General features: G+C 40.4%; 1 protein-coding gene across 1 annotated transcript in view; it reads right to left on the bottom strand.

The window, feature by feature from the left end:
- The window catches only part of ncanb (neurocan b), a 229,952-nt gene that overhangs the window by 10,763 nt on the left and 201,495 nt on the right, over positions 1–17,694 (bottom strand). Inside the window, exons 11-13 of the mRNA XM_036586813.1 lie at positions 15,498–15,656; positions 13,090–13,172; positions 8,568–8,712 (exon numbers count right to left, since the gene is read on the bottom strand). Coding sequence (XP_036442706.1) covers positions 8,568–8,712; positions 13,090–13,172; positions 15,498–15,656 — 387 coding nt within the window. The remainder of the gene's footprint in view (positions 1–8,567; positions 8,713–13,089; positions 13,173–15,497; positions 15,657–17,694) is intronic.

The following is a 17,694-nucleotide window of genomic DNA, read 5'->3' on the forward strand; positions in this document are numbered from 1 at the left end:
CTATTCAAACAGTACGAAATGAAACATTTAATTGTAGCGAGTTGCAGTAAGAATTACATTTCCGTTTACATGTCAACAAATGAGACACGGCAAAAATCTCCAAAACACCTTTCTGCAAAACATGACAAGAGTAAATGGATTGAGTGTTTAGAACAGAGGTCTTCAAATCTGGACCTTAAATGCAGTTTCCTCACATTTAAATGCTTTTCTCGCATATCTGGCAGGAAACCTTTCCCCAAAATTAAAATATTTTCTTGTAAAATGTCTCTCTACATTTGACTTTTTTATCCAGTCTGAAGTCAGCTTCACGTTCACCAGCTTCTTGTGCGAATTTTCTAGTTCCACCTTAAATGGTGCAGCAGTACATTCTGGCACCTCAGGCATCATTTAAAGTGGAATGGGAAAATTCGCACAAGAAGCAAGAAATAGCTTCACAACTTTTTAGTGTTTGACAGTTTCTCAATGCAGATTAAACATATAACTTAGGGAAAGCACCTGGAGTGCCAATAAAAGTCCATTTGTCTCCAAATTATTGATGTTCGTCTTAAATCGATCTCTTTGCTATTAGGTTAGTTATACATTAACTGACCATATATTGTTATAATTGTGTTAGAACGATCAGCAGAGCTTTATTTTACTGCAAAGGATAAAACATTTATTTTTACCTAAAATCTAATTCTGCTGTGGAGCCGCAACAGAGCAGTAAAAGAGCCGTATGCAGCTCTGGAGCCACATGTTGCTGACCCCTGCTCTAGTCCATGCTCTTTTAATATCCGACTGCAAAGAATAACATAACCAAACGAAGATAGCTAGTGAAATGCTATTGTTCGCCAACAGAACTGTTTTCCCTTGTAAGGGGAAACGTTTACTTTTACTGCATGTAATGTGTTCTCTGCACACGTGATGCACATCCACATGCTTAAGTGGAGTTTTCTGAGGGGACCTACACTTCACCCAAACCTTGTTTCCACCTTAATAAGTCTACATGTTCACCCACATAGCCCAAAATTTCTCAGTGCTGTTCCCAGAGGTTCTTATTACTAGAACCTAAGCCGCTTTTTCCCTGCATGGAACCGGCTCAACTCGACTCAACTCGCTTTGGTTTTCTATTAGGCAAATTTGGTACCTGGTACCGTATACTATTTTTGGTACCACCTCTGTTGAGGTTCCAAGCGAGCCGAGTTGACACCAAAACGTGACGTAAAAACACTGCAGACTACTGATTGGTCAGAGGGGATCAACACATATGTAACCCTAGCTGTCAGATTACTGTACCATGTTGCGTCACCTTTAAGCAACAAGAATCGTCTCATGGTCTGAACTCTGATGTAGTATTTCGCAAATTCTCCTGTCTTTTTTTCAGCAGTGTTTTGTTTTGCTCTCATCAGCCTCTTCTGAACAAAAGTTGTCTCCTTTACATCTCGGCAGTGTCATGCGGCGTCGCTGTGATGACCAGCTACACTGAGGAGGTACTATATCTGCAGTGGAAAACTAAAAGCGAGTAGAGTCGAGTCAAGCCGGTTCCATGCAGGGGAAAAGCAGCGGTAATGTCACACTTAAGATGATTCAAGGCCTGGGTTTAAAAATCTCTTTAAGAATCTGCCATTTTGACAGAATTTCTCTGCTTGTTTCAATGAGCTATGAGTGAGAAACGAATTACACTATGCTTTATGTGACAACTAAGACTCCTAAGGAGTCTTAACATATTATTTGCTTAATTGGGATCTCGCACTTTTGCCTCCGTTTAAGCAGTTTTGCCTCAGTTTAAGCCTCATAATTCTCTACTGGGGAGAAAAGCTATGTTCCAAAACTTCTAAAAATAGCCTCAATTATCAGAAAAAAACATCTGGGGTGACCGACAGCAGGCCACTGTGGTGAAAAATAAGCAGTTTCACCTAAGACATATATTTCAAAACATATTCATGGAAAAGGGTACATAGAGGGCAGTGTAAAGCAAAATAATATCCCTCAAAAATGTATTATTTCATATATAAATATATATATATATATATATATATATATATATATATATATATATGTATATATATACATATAAAGTTTCTCTACAATCTGCCATTGAATTACATAGAAAATTCAGTGGAATTACCCTTTAAGTTTGCTCAGATCATCCACTCATCTCTTGTTCCGCTCAGTTTAATTTTACTTATTCATATCTAGTATGAGCCTACACTCTTATACATAAAAGAATGGTTCTTGGTGGGGATGCAGGAATATGGGAATTGTGAGGGTAAACACATGAATTGCTTAATTAAATAGTTGTGAAATAGACAGTTTTACACTTGAAAGCCTCATGATAGTCTATTCTGACCTGGTGAGAAAAGAAGCTATGCTCCAAAACTACTAAAAATAGCCTTAATCATCAGTCAGAAAAGCATGGGAGGTGACCGACAGCAGGCCACTGCTGTGAAAAATAAGCAGTTAGTGAAAAATACGGAAGTTTTTGCAGAAAGTTGCAGCATGACTAAGGACATGCTGAGTGAAGGACAGTGTAATAGGCTACAGAAGACACAGAGACAGGTGGTAGAGGTGATGGTACATCTGTCCCAGCTGGCTGGGGAGTCTCAGAGTGATCCCTCTAGCAGCTCTGATACAGAGGGTAAACAGTGGAGTGAACAATATTAGCACCTGTACAGCAGAGACTTCTACAGAGAAATAAGACTATATATGACTGTAAAACGTGACCAATACAAAACTCCGATCCCCAATCAGCCTTGACTTTGAAGCCTTCTGATGGTGAGACTGTTGATGACCTACACTGGTGCATGCTGGGACATGCTAATCATGCTAAGCGTGGAGGTGATTTTTTGCTTCATCCTCTTGCTGTGATTGCTGTGTGAAAATCAGTCCTGAATATTCTACCCAAACCGTGATTGGACCACCAACCTCTGACAAGAAGCCCACTGATAACTCCTTATCTAGCAGAAATTAGCAGTCTAGAAGAGAAAGGCACTGTTTTTTTAAGCAGCACAGGCTGGCAGCAATTTAAACTGTGCTATGTTATGAAAGAGAGGTCAGAAAGGAAGAAAGAAGGATCACCTCTATAGTCAGGTTTCCGTCCAGCTGTCCAATTCAAGCAAGTAAATTCATTCATTCATCTTCTAAGCCACTTCTAAGCACGCAGGGGGTGCTGGAGTCTACCCCAGCAGTCACTGGATGGAAGGAAGGGAAACACCTGGACCTCAGACAGCTGAAAAGTTCATTGCAAGGCGGATATACACATTCACACCTAGGGGCAATTTAGCATCTCCAGTTGGCCCAGTTGCATGTCTCGGGAGGAAACTGGAGCACCCAGAGGAAACCCACACAGACACGGGAGAACATGCAAACTCCACACAGAAAGCTCACGCGGCCGGGGAATCAAACACAGGCCCTTCTTGCTGTGAGGCAACAGTGCCTACCGTGCCACCCTAACAGGTAAATTAAAGCTCGCAAAAACTATATGCAAATGAAGCTGGTTTTCTATTAGCTCTGTACAAGAGAACGAAACTCTCGGATCAGGCCTTGATTGGCTGGATTAGATCCATTAGCGTTAGGTGAGTGGAGGGCAGTATGTCAGATGCAGGTTGGAATTAAACTCTGCAGGACAGTAGGAGGGTTGGTGACCACTGGTCTAATATCATCATTCTAATATCATTCTAATATCTAATATCATAAGATAAAGCTCTGGCTCCCGAGTGGCGAAGCATTGGCCCTCTCATCAGGAGACCGTGAGTTCAATCCCTGGTGATACTGCGGTCATCTGTGGCTGGGAGTCCAAGAGAGCACTATTGGCCTCAGTCTCTGGGTGGGTAGGATGGCCCCCCCTTCTTCCCCCTTCAGCACGATGCTAGTCAGCGCAGGCGTCTGTTAGCTGACGTAACAGAACTGGTGGTTGGCGCTTTCCTCTGAGCGTGATGGCACTTCACAGGTCTCAGAGGAGGCTTGTGCTAGCCTACGCCCTCCTAGCGCTGGTGGTATTGTGTGATTATGGGAGCTGATATGAGTCCTAACTAGTGGGTGGAACTGGACGTGACAAAATTGTGGAAAATCCCAAAAAAAAAGGATAAAGCTACGTTTTAAAAACTGAATTTTTCTCACCTGTTTTAATTAAAAGAGCTTGGTGTAGTATATAAACATTGTTTACGTTTCAAAGCTTATAACTCATTCATTAGTCCACACAGTCCATATATGGAAACTCATCTGCAAAAACAGCCTGTTTTGAAACCAGCGTATTTAGAAATATCCACCTATTCAGCCTACAGCAGTTTTATACAATTAAAGGGTTTATTTCAGAACCATATGTCCAGGACCTAGCGATGCATAATGATATAAATTTCATATCACTATTGGCAGATAATTGCTTAAAAAAGAATAATCACCATTGGACAGATGTTTAGATCTGACTGATATTATAAAAACACTATTTCATGATGCATTTAGCCCATTCCAGAAGAGTAGACTGGATTACTGCACTAAATTTTCTTTTATTTTAAAATGTTTTATTTGCATTAATAATTTGACTTTTTTGTGAGCCTATAGAAGTAATAATATGCTATAGGGCATATTTATGTCATATTACTCTGTAATGCTAATCCAGGTGGATTTAGTTCAAATTTCTACATTTTATGTTTATAAATCTGTAGATACGTACATGAATAATATCAGACGTCTGCATCGGTCCACAGCTCCCATATCAGTGCATCCCTACCAAGAACCATTCAGGGACTTTTATTTATAAGACTATAGACCCAGACCTAAAATAATATGGAGCAGGAGAAGAAATGAGAGGATAATCAGAGCAAACTTAAAGGGAAATTTCACTGATTATTCAAAGTTCTCAATTGCAGATGTGAAGTGTGGAGTAGATAAACTTACTGATTTTCTTGTTTCCTTTACCAGGGTTATAATGTATATAACACAAATATATTGTCACTGTCCAAAGAAAACCATGTATCTCCATTTTTTCAAACGTTCACTTTTTCAATTTTCTACATTATTTCAACACTCCAGCTGTCTTTTACGTTGTGTCATGTGTTGCTGCTAAATTTCATGATGAAAGGACCAATAGAAATGCTCTAAAATCACTTTACATTAACTTACATTGAGTGTTTTTGCTTTCTCTTGTAAAGCTACTATTTTGGAGATACTTGTTTTTCTTTGGACAGCGACGATATCCACTTCAGTTACTATCCCAAACCACCATGCATCTTTTGAGATTTAAATGTTTTGTTGATGATAATAAAATAGCGATAAATAAAAAAAAACACATTTTCTTTGAGGACTGCTTTGCCTTATAACATCCTGCATGATAGATTTTAGGCCAACAGCTTTCATAAAACTATCATAAACAACGTCTCAGGCAACACATTCGTATAGGCATTAAACTCGTCAGACGTCTGGTTCCTATCACCACCACTGTGAACAGTTCTGACTCTGTAACTTTCTCTTGAACAGAGCATTTCACACCAAACCGCTCTGAAGGGAAATGCAGGGTGAGCGGCCCTCCAGAGATGCTGTGGGTGGGACATTGGGAGAGCTTCCCTGGACCGAGGAACTGTCTCAGTCCTCAAAGCTGGGAAGCCCCTCAGGGCCCAGCCAGTGCAGCAAACCTGGCTGTTCCGCAGCCTCTGTCTGATACATATGCAAATCGCCAGACAAAATGAGTGTAACGAGCCCCCCGAGGAGCGAACTGGACAGGCTGTGTCGTGGCCAGACAGTGGCGAGTATTTAAGAAGGACCTGAAGCTACTCCTTGTTATAATGAGGCTTTAAAAAACGGCCCCGATGACAAGCCTCCATCACATCTTCACTGCTGCCCAGACTGACTTTCATCTGAGGAGGCGTGACAGAAGGAACGGTGAAGTCACTCTCTCCAGCTGCTTAAAGGCAGAGATGAGTGATTGATGCTAAAGTGATATGGGAGATGACATGATGGGATATAGGACCTGTTAGAATAAATACATCATCAGTGATATGATGAGGCAGTAGTTCAGACCAGCAGGTGAGATTAGCATAAGTCGACACCACTGTCGCAAGTGCAGTGCAATCTAGGTGAGCCTGCAGAAGTGGCATGATGAAGGCTCATGCCAAAATGTGTTGGTTTTGACATTAATGTCTTGAGCATTTTTCCAGTCTAGAGTTGCCAGAGTTTCATTTCTGTTACACTTGACAACCTGGGATGCAACGTAGTGATAAAAGGTAATGAAAGGATGTAATATTAATCCCTTCAACCCTATAAAGCTGGCTTTACATGGTGAATTACATGGTGAGTTGCAACATAATTTCCAGGCAACTCGAGAGCAATTTAAAAGGAATCAAAGCTGATTGTTACACATTACTGCACTGGTCGGACAAATTAGTAGCTTGTATTTTTTGCTACATCAAATCATTTTGCTCCATAAAGTGTTTTACTTTTGGATGATTTTTCCAGCTGTTATTGTGGTTCATTTCTCTCTCTCTCTCTCTCTCTCTCTCTCTCTCTCTCTCTCTCTCTCTCTCTCTCTCTCTCTATATATATATATATATATATATATATATATATATATATATATATATATATATACATATAGTAGCTTGTGCAAATGATGTGCAAATCATGTAAACCCTACATTTCATTGAAAATATTACAAAGACAACATATCAAATGTTTTTTTTAAAAATATATGCTCCAAAAAAGTTGGGACGGGGGCAACAAAAGGCTATTAAAGTAATGCTAAAAAAAACACCTGGTGGTTGATTGGCATCAGGTCAATAACATGATTGGGTATAAAAAGAACATCCCAGAGAGGCTTTCAGAAGTAAAGCTGAGGAGGAGTTCACCACTCTGTGAAATACTGCACAATCAAATTCAAGAATAATGTTTCTCAATGTAAAATAGCTAAGAACTTTTGCTTTTCATCTTGTACAGTACATAATAACATTAAAAGATTTAGAGAATCTGGAGAAATCTCTGTATGCAAGGGACAGGGCCAAAAACCAGTATTTGCCGTGGTCTTTGGGCCCTCAGGTGGTACTGCATTAAAAGCAGACATGATTCTCTAACAGAAAGCACTGCATGGGCTCAAAAACACTTCTGTAAAACACTGTAAAAACTATAAAACACTCTATAAAAACGCTTCATCCACAAATGCAAGTTAAAACTCTACAACGCAAAAAAATGCAAGTTAAAACTCTACAACGCAAAGAAGAAACCATAAATAAACAGGATCCAGAAATGCTGCCTCCTGACTTACACATCTGTGAAGGCACCATTAATGCTGAATGATATATACATGTTTTGGCAACATATGCTGCCATCCAGACAACGTCTTTTTCAGGAAAGGCCTTAATAATTTCAGCAAGACAGTGTCAAACCACATTCTGTATGTATTACAACAGCATTGCTCCGTATTAAAAGAGAGCGGGTGCTAAACTGACCTGCCTGCAGTCCAGACCTGTCACCACTGAAAACATTTGCCGCATTAATAAATGAAAAATACAACAAAGGAGACCCTGAACTGCCAAGCAGCTGCAATCACATGTTAAATGAATCCCATGTTAATGAAATATAGGGTTTAAAAGATTTGCACATTATTGCATTTTGTTTTCATTTACATTTTGCACAGCGTCTCAACTTTTTTGTAAATTATATATATATATATACATATATATATATATATATACATATATATATATATATATATATATATATATATATATATATATATATATATATATATATATATATATATATAAATGACTGAAACGTACCTGATAGCATCTTTTACCTCCACAAGCATGAATAACAGCTGTGATTCAATTTGGCAATTTGGCACTTTGAATACAGGGATAGGACTTTTATGTTTGGTAAGATGATGAGCAAAAGGCAAAACCTGGTTGTCCCCCAGAACATCATAGAGCCTCCAGCTTGAACCACACCTGCACCCAGTCCTTATTGAAGCCTTCCTGTGGTCTACGATGAACACAACGCCGAGCATCATTCACATACAGGCAGAAACGAGAAGGTGTTGCTAGGCTGTTGCTGTGTTATCCCAGGTAGTTGCTAAGGTGCTGCTAGGTCCTTGTTGTGCTATCCTAGGTGGTTCCTAAGTTGTTACTAGGCAGTTGTTATGCTATCCCAGGTGGTTGCAAGGATGTTTCTAGGCCTTTTTTATCCTTAGTGGCATCATTTGTGGCAGTTCTCTCAGCATTCTGCTATTCATTGTCTATGAGAAATCACAGACCAAACCATGTTTAAATGAGCACCGTCTGAAAAATGTGCCTACAATCGGTCCCAAAAGCACAAGTGCACTAAAACTGTGACCCAAAAAAATACAAAAACACAGAATAATAGAACAAAGAACAGTAATTAATACCTAATAACTTAATAATAGAGTATTACACCTTGACCTGAAGTTCAAAGGATTAACACAGAGGCACTAGAGAAAAGGACAGAATGATGCAGAAGTATGAAATAACTCAGTGAAGGGTGTAGCATACAGTGAGTGGTGGTGCAACTTCTTTGGCCTCTTTCCCTCTCTCACACACACACACACACACACACTCACACACACACACACACACACACACCTGTGCCTTTCTTGCAGATGTAGGGCAGGTTGTAGTTGCAGGGCACGTCGTTCCATTTGCCATTCTCATGGGCGATCATCACCACGCAGTCCTCTCCGCCCGCAAAGAAATTATCCGGCTGGTTCTCCCTCCAGTTCTCATATTGCTGCAGGAGGCACAGAGACATTTCAGACTCGAACCCAATCCCATGGTTTTGCTGCCCATTTAACATATCCTGCTACATATCCAATGCATTACAAATTCATTTCTAGATACATGAAATGGCTTTTAGATCCTGGGTGTAAACACTTGTGTGAAAGTTTTACAGCTTGAGAAAGTTCAGAATGCGATAAACTTTTTTTTTTTCACGAGAACATGTTCTACCCGAGTGTGCACTTTGGGCTCTGTGATCTTTTGTTCTGCTTCATAAGAAGCAATTAAGGAGCACAAGGACAGACAAAAAGGCCTGCTATAAGCAGTTTTTGGTCAAATATCGTAGCTGTGATGTGCTGGGGGCGACTCTCTCGCACCTTCCCCACAACCCTCGCTCTTCCATTTGCTGTGTAGCTACCTCACTGCCCTGCATTTGCATCTTCCACATGAATAGACCTGGGTAAACACTTAACCTTCCATAATTCAACCTTTCTACACATTACTACAGTCTTCATCTCGGTCTGAGGGGAAAAACACTTAACCACAACATAAAGTGCTAAGCTTTCTAGAGGCTTTGTGAGATTGCTAAGGGCAGCATGATATGGATAAAACAGTATTGTGGTTATATTGCTACACTATATAAATGCCATACACCCTCAAATACAGCACTGTTTCATTTATTTCATTTCCAGTCAAAATGAACATTAGGTTCACTTGTTTTTCAGGATCAGGAAAATAAACAGAAAAAGGCAGATTTAGCAGAACACAGAAGCCTCAACAATTAAATACAATATCTTTTTTCAATATTTACTTTTCAGGAGACCTGCTTTCATAGAAATCTGCAGGGATATTTTTCTTCACCTCTGAAGTTCAGTCTTGAACTTGAAGTTGGTTATTAGTTGCATCTCTTTCTTATGATGTTGAGGTCTGGACTCAGTCAATTGCTCTGAGAACAACAGCAGCTTGATTTGCAAATGTTCTACGTTTTTATCTCCTTTTCTCAGTGAGGTTCTTCTTGACAGCTACACATCCTTTCAGACCCATAGCCCTGAGTTGTCTTCTCACAGTGGAAGGATGGACAGAAACACCTGTGGATGTTTTCTGATCTGAAGCAGCTTGATTTTCTCCTCTCTCTCAAAGATGAAAGCTTCAAGTGCTGTTTATCTGATGGGGACACTTCTGGTGGTCAGTCAGGTCTTGCATGGAGTCCCATTTTCTCTGGACCTTTAAATATTTTTCACACTCCAGTTTTGGAAACTTTACTTATTGACTTTCCTCTTACACAAGTGGATCTTTTTTTTTTCTAATTGCATCAGAAACACCGTCCTTAGCTATTTTACACTGTTTGAAATAAAGGTTCTGTACAGGTACATTTTTCGTTTGTCAGGGTACAAACAATGTAAATGTTCCCTCAAAGGTACAACAGTGGTTTTAAGGTCCAGTTGTGAACCTTAAATAAGTTTTTTCAGGTGAAAAGTACATATTTGTATCTTTTCATAACCGAATGTTTTAAAACAGAACAGTAAAATAAAAGCCTGGAGGCGAGACGGGGTGTGTGTAGTACAGCTTAGAGAATATCATTTCAGTGGATTACGGTACAGTTATGTGCCCTGACTAAAGGTACTGAGATGTACCCTTGAGGGGAGAAAGTGTAGATGCACATGAGAAAAGAATTTAAAGGCAGCTGAGGTGAGTTTGGGTAGTTGTGTGAATCTTGGTGTCCATTTGAAGGGGAACATAATGTCAATGAGATCTTTGGGAGCAGCTTTTGTTGAGAGGACACAGCTGGTTTAAGATTGGAAGGATGGAAGAGTTAGTGATGCTGATTGATTTGGAGGCTTTTGTGCAATGTTCTGTTAAATGTGCTTATTGCTTTTTTCTAAGACTAAAAAATGAACAACCAATGGCCCTTTTAACTGGAAATTAAATAAATGAAGGGGTGGTCTTTGACTTTTGCACAGTACTGTATATTTAAATGTTACATGGAACAAGCTGCATGGTAAAAAGTTAGCCTGCATTTCAAGCAAAATAATTCACCTTTGTTGGATTACATAAACACCCTGATTCGTCAAAAAACCCCAAAGAAACACATATCAGGAATTGTTACTGGTTAAGATGCTCAGAGCATACAGCACTGTGATTGGTTAGAGGGTTTGTATGCATACTACAGCTCCCTTTATCACAAAGCCTAACATTTCAATAACGATTAACCAAGAATATATTATGCAGCTCCATATAAGAGTTACCTTTCTATAATATAATGTTACCAACCTACGTATGAAAGCCTAGCAGAACACAGAGGAAACAACACACCAAGAGAAAAATCTAACTACACTGACACATCTGACTGCTTATGCGCTTGACTCGTGTGATTTAGGCCAGTGTTTCCCAGTTTATTCCTCTGGGACCTCTAGGGGATCCCCATTTGTGCTCTACACCCCTGGAGCAGAGACATTATCAAAATAAGAGGCAGTTTACAGGCTGCGATATGAATAGTGTAACTCATAACGACCCAGATGGCAACTGTATTATGGGATGTTACGCCCCTCATTTGTAAAGGCGTAACCAGACAAGTTTTGGACTAACGCTTAGTTCCAGACACCAAAGTCTTTACACCTGAAACACTACAGAAGCCACATAAACAGCTATAAAGAAGTTGAGGTCACACTTTTGCCTTTCCTGTTGTGGAGATAGATACACACTTTTAAAAATAAATGATTCTTTGAGTGTCCACTCATTGAAGAACCACTTTTGGTCCCCTCGTTCACCAACCGTTCTTAAGAAGTTATTTCTTCCTAAAACCCACTTAAGCAATTTTGACAAAGATTCTGACAGTCATCAGTGTTTTGTTATTTGGGATTTGTTCTTAGGTAAGAACAGAATCTACACTCACTAAAGAGCACAAAGGTGCAAATAATTCTGTGGTTTAGGAACACGTCATGAATCTGACGTAGACCTTCTCTTAGGACGTTTCTCAAGAACAGATTTAAGATAAAACCTAGGAAGATATTGATGAATGAGGCCCAACGTTTGTAAAATAATGTGAGTGTAAAAAAACCTTCTTAAAGGTTTAAAGTCTGGACATTCTATACCGATTTAAGAGCTCTTCCTAGAACCTTCATGCTATGTGGAGGTTGTTTAGGCTTTAAAGAAGTTCTTCACACTCACACATATCATTTACAAAAAGGGTTCTCTATCATCCATTGAACGTTTTTGGCACTTATTTTGGACTATACGTGTGCGGTTGCTGTATAGTGTTTTTTTCAAAGACAACAAATTAAACACAAGTCATTTTTTTCAGATTTGTCAATGATATTTGTTAATGATGATGTTAAAGATCAGTTTCAAGTTTATAAACTCTTAAAAATCAAGTCTTCCAAATGGTTCTTGGATTGGGTATATGGTTCTAGGAAAAGACCTTTGTTATTTGTTATTTGGTACAGAACCTTAAATAGGTGCCAAATAGGATGTTGAAGTAATGCACTGGAAACATTTTATGCTGTACATAACTTAAAGTCTTAAATTCCATTTAAAATTGTATTTTTTATGTATTTACTAACAAAATACAGTGTAATGTAGGAGCTTGTATACCTTCATTTTTATACGCTCTTAAAAAAGTGGTTCTTCAAGGGTTCTTTAGTAAAGAAAATGGTTCTATAAAGAACCCTGAAGACTCAAAGAAACCTATGCATGATTAGAAGGTTCTCTGTAATATGAAAGTGTTCTTCAGATTGATGGAGAATGTGCTATAGATGGTTCTATATAGAGTGTATTGTTTTGTCTTTTTGGTCTTCAGCCCACCAAAACAGTGCACTTTGGGCCCCAAGACAAAAAGATTGGGCACTCTTGGCCCAGACCCTTATAAATCAAGGTTCCTAAATGGATCTGTTTGGGTATATGGCTCTAGAAAAAAAAAATTTGGTACAGAACATAGATTTACACAGATTTTCTTCACAATCACACCTCATTTAGAACGTCTTTTTAAAGAATCATCAATTTAAAGGTTTTTTAGGGCACCAAAAGTGGTTCTTGTGTGGCATTACTCCAGAGAATCCTTTTAGCCACCTGTATTTTTAAGAGCGTAGGTCTCGGCTCATTCGAGACAGGTAGGAGTCTGGTTTTCTATGACTGGAAATAGCTGCCTGGAGGGTGTTGCCAAGGCGGCCAGTGAGTTGCCAGGTTCGCTTATGAGGACTTTGCCTGAACCAAACAATCATGAACTGAACACCCAGTTCAGATATGCTGGGAGCCGAGGCAGAGCAGAAATGCGAGAGTCCCCAAGGACTGGATTTGGAATCACTGATCTAGTCCAAATGATGTGTGTAGTGCACTAGCTATTACACTCTAAATCAGTCTGCTCTCGAGAGACATGCAGAGTTTGCGGCCTCACCAGATCCATGTTATCAGTCCACTGGAAGTCCTCTTCTACTGTCCTGTCATTCAGACCAATCCAAGTGTTCTCATGGCTCATACCTGATAACAGAAGAGAAGCAGGAAAACAAAATAAACCAAAAACAGTTTTATTGTTTAACTCAGTCTGTATGCCCGAAAGCCAAGTCTCTGACCAGCCACACAGCCAGTGGCCAGCAATAACAATAACAGACACCACTCAGGCCTTAATGCACGGTCTGCTCTTTGCGCTAAGCACGGTGCCAATATATTGGTATTATCACATTTACAGGCTGTCCCAAACAGGCTGTCCCATTCCCCATCATGTATTCATGAGCGCTTTTGGAGGGGGGGTGAGGTTGTAATGGAATTTCAATCATGGTGTTACTGATTAACATCCTTATGGGCGCCATTAATCTTCCTAATGGCTGTGCTCCCTTTATTGCAGGGGTGGAGACCAGCGTTTTCAAGGCGATTAAGCAAGGTTTTTTTGGGAACTGCATCGTGGCTCTTTGGGGAGATGGTGGCAGGAAGCAGGTGGGAAGTGTTATTAGTGACAATCAATGTGTTTTGAATTGGTGCAAAAGAGGCATAATTCCATAGCTAAGCACTACTGAAACTTATCTTTTATAAAACAAGAGATAAGAAAGAAATAATGGTGATAAAAATTGTAGTGAATGGAACTGAATGTATCTGAACTGCACTATATAGACAAAAGTATTGGGACACACCTTCTAATTATTGAGCTCAGGTGTTTCAGCCTCACCCATTGCTAACAGGTGGATAAAATTAAGCACATAACCTTGATAGACAAGCACTGGCAGTAGAATGGGTCATACTGATGAGCTCAGCGACTTTAAACATGGCACTGTCATAGGATGCCACCTCTGCCAAAGGTGGTGTAAAGTACGCTGTCTATCTGTCAGTCTGATGGGCAAGTCTGGGTTTGGCAAATGCCAGGAGAACGTTACCTGCCTGACTGCATTGTGCCAACTGTAAAGTTTGGTGAGAGATAATGGTATGGGGTTGTTTTTTTTCAGGGGTTGGCCTAGAACCCTTAGTTCCAGTGAAGGGAAATCTTAATGCTTCAGCAGACCAAGAAATTTTGGGCAATTCTATGTCTCCAACAGTTTGGTGAAGGCCCTTTTCTATTCCAGCATGACTGAGCCCCAGAGCACAAAGCAAGGTCCCTAAAGGCATGGCTGGGTGAGTTTGGTGTGGAAGAGCTTGACTGGCCCTCACAGAGCCCTGACCTCAACCCCATCTAACACCTTGGGGATAAACCAGAACGGAGATTGTGAGCCAGGCCCTCTCATCCAACATCAGTGTCTGAACTCACAAATGCTCTTCTGGATGAATGAGCAAAGATTCCACAGACACTCTCCAAAATCTTGTAGAAAGCTTCTCAGAAGAGTGGAAGCTCTTATAGCTGCAAAGGGAGGACCAACTCCATATTATTGCCTATAGATTTAGACTGGGATGTCATAAAAGCTCCTGTGGTTGTAATGTGTACGTGTCCCAATACTTTTGTCCATATAGTGTATGTTTATGGACATACACTTCTCTGCTCTAACTTCTTGTGAAACATCCACTTACTGGCCACTTTATTAGACCTACTTTGTTGGTACACAGTGTAGGTGTGCCCCTAGAAAAAACTCCATAACACACATAACCACATATATCAAGACTGTTACAGTGATTTTATTCTGCCTCATGTTGAGGGGAAAATGCACAGCCTCTCATTGCTTACTGCTTTAGAATTTCACAAGACATACAGAACATTATCGCCAAATTGCGTCATAAAATCTGCCCTAATAACTTTTTCTCCGTATGACTTTCATTTACAACTTTTGGTTCAATATCAAATATGTCAGTGTGAATGCTAAGTGGACCAGAACTGAAATGCAACCATGTATTATTTCTGCTTTGGTCCAGTCCAAGGGAACTGAACTACAGATAGAAACACACCCTTAGAGACTTGCTCATCTTTTTCAATGCATAATTGAAGTGCGTCCTCTAGTCCTTCTGCAGTGGTCTGTTTCTGAATACCCAACAACTGTTGCCATCATATTTCTGGCTGGTGGACTCCAGTGGTGACAGAGAGGCTACACACCCTACCATGGCATTACCATGTTGGTGTCACTGCTGTGCTGAGAGTGGTCCACCACCCAAACAATGTCTGGTCTGTGGTGGTCCCTTTACCATTGATAGATGAAGTAGATGATGGCTGATAAATTGTGCAGCAACAGATGGGCTACATTTAGTAACTGTTAGCCTGCACAGTGCATCTGTATGGTTTGTAAACTGGCCAGTGAGTGTAGGTCCAAGGTAGGTGTACTTAATAAATGCGTAACTCTGCATTTTGTATTGTCCTGCAGAATCATCAGATAAAGAAGAGTAAAGACTGACTGTTGATGAAGTCCTGCTCTTCGTGGGTGTGTATGCTAGCCAGATGACCGTTGTGCTCTCTGCAGTCTTTCTCTGCATCCTCCCAGGTGCGTCTGTGGGTGAAGTACCTGTAGCAGTGACCGTGAAACTTCCTCCAGGTGTGATCACAGCCTTCAGTGTCTACAGAGAGAAAGAAAGAGAGAGAGAAATTAAAGTGTTAATCTCTTTGTTCTTTGACGTTTTTGCACCTGAAACACCTTAAACTGACCTGTCCATGCTCTACCAACAGATACTTTCTTTTATAGAAGCTATAGACTTCTAAAGTTATGTGTAATCAAAGGCAGAAAAAACGTGAGACGCACTGCACCCTTTTTATGGAGTTGCATGTTTTGAATGCTGTTTCAGGCTGTGTCCCCATTTTGCTAAGCAACAACAACGATGTAACTGTTAGCAGAGACGTTATAAAGGAGGAGATGGGTCACTGGTTGGAAAATTAATGGGAAAGCATCTTAAACTCGAAACCCAACACTGTGTAGCAACTCTAAACCAAGTAACAGCCTCTCATCAGGATGACCAGGACTTTTTGCTAACATTCTATTAAGCTTGCCCAGTCTAGCATCAGTTGCTTCAAAAGAACGCCTTCGTGGGGAGCGAGAGTTTAAAAAAGGTCACTGCAAGGCCTCAAAGCCACCTCTCTCTCTTCTCCTTCATTCATCTTGCATTCACACACACACTCACCCACAGTGAGAAATCTACTCTGCGTCACACAACACTCACACACATGGCAGCTCAGTCGTATGCTGAAAACTCAGCCCCCCTAAAGAGAGAGACATGTCTAACTGTTTCATTTCCTCTGTCTGGCTCTTCATGCTCGGGCTCTCTCTAATCCGTGTCTGTGCGCATTATGAGCGAGCAGCTTAGCATTAGCAGAAAAACGACAGCAATCCAGAGAAATGGCTTCCACTGCTGTGCTCAACGGCTAATTAAGCCCTGTCACTTCCCCGTCTGAGGCCTTTACCCAAACCCTCTGGGGCTTTACAGCATCTGCACCCTCCAGTATGTGAGAGATTGTGTGTGAGTAAGTGGGTATGGGTAGGACAGTGTGCATGTGCATGTGTTCGGGAGAGAATAAGTGAAGTTATATGTGCTTACAAGTGCTTATAATATAAAATTATAATATTATAAGTGCCTAAAATATGCTGTAATATATTGCAATATTGTAATGTATTTGTAATATATTTTCATTTTTATTTTAATATGTTTAAGCACATACATACTTTTAACATAATTTAAAATTGCCAGCTGCCCTTTACACTGTGTCAACATTTTACGGTGAATGGACCATTAGAAATGGTCCAGAATTAACTGGAATTACATTAACTTACATTAACTTACATTGTTCCCCATTTGGGTTACACTGTAAGTTACACTGTACACAAATTACGAATGTTTTTCCTTCTCCTGTTAAATCCTGTTAACTTTTTTGAGATAGAAAGTTTTGTTCCATCAGCAACAATATTGTGGTGTTGGTGTGGAATAAGATGCAAGGAACATAGCACTTCGAGCGAATGCTCTTTTGTTGAACACAACAGCAGGGGAGACCCGCCACACAGCGCTAGTGAACAGTCAGGACAGCGGGGCAGGTCACCTCTGGCCATACAATGTCTGTTTGTGGTAGTTACACAACCCCACTAACCAGCCCCTTAGCCCAGCGCAATGAAGCACAAGAAACACGTACACAGGTTTTAGATCAACAGCGACGGCTATTTACAAGAATTAAAGTCTCTCCTACTACAAGTGTGGGGCCTCCATGAGCCTGTGTGCATGGCTGCTACATAGCCCCCCTTTCAAAGGTCAGCTGTCCCGGTCCTCACAGGGTTCAAGTAGAGTCCCTGGGACGTACCATCCCGGTTATCTCACAGGGTTCAAGCGGAGTACCTGAGACGCACCATCCCGGGGACCTCACAGGGTTTAGGCAGAGTCTGCTGGGAAGCTGAATATCATTCCTGTATTTATTAACGAATGTCAGTGGTGCATCAGTGGATTTCTTTATCAGTGTGGGGGGAGTCCCAGTGACTGTATGATGTAGGAGCATAATGCATTCTGGGTAGTGTAGTGAGAAAACACTGATGGATGAAAGAACTAAAGCGGGATACAACGCTGCGCTATAAAATACTGAGTAACAATACAAATAACACATTAAATGCTACTTTAGGCC

Source organism: Colossoma macropomum, unplaced genomic scaffold, assembly GCF_904425465.1.
Source record: "Colossoma macropomum unplaced genomic scaffold, Colossoma_macropomum, whole genome shotgun sequence".
In the NCBI taxonomy this organism is placed as follows: Eukaryota; Metazoa; Chordata; class Actinopteri; order Characiformes; family Serrasalmidae; genus Colossoma; species Colossoma macropomum.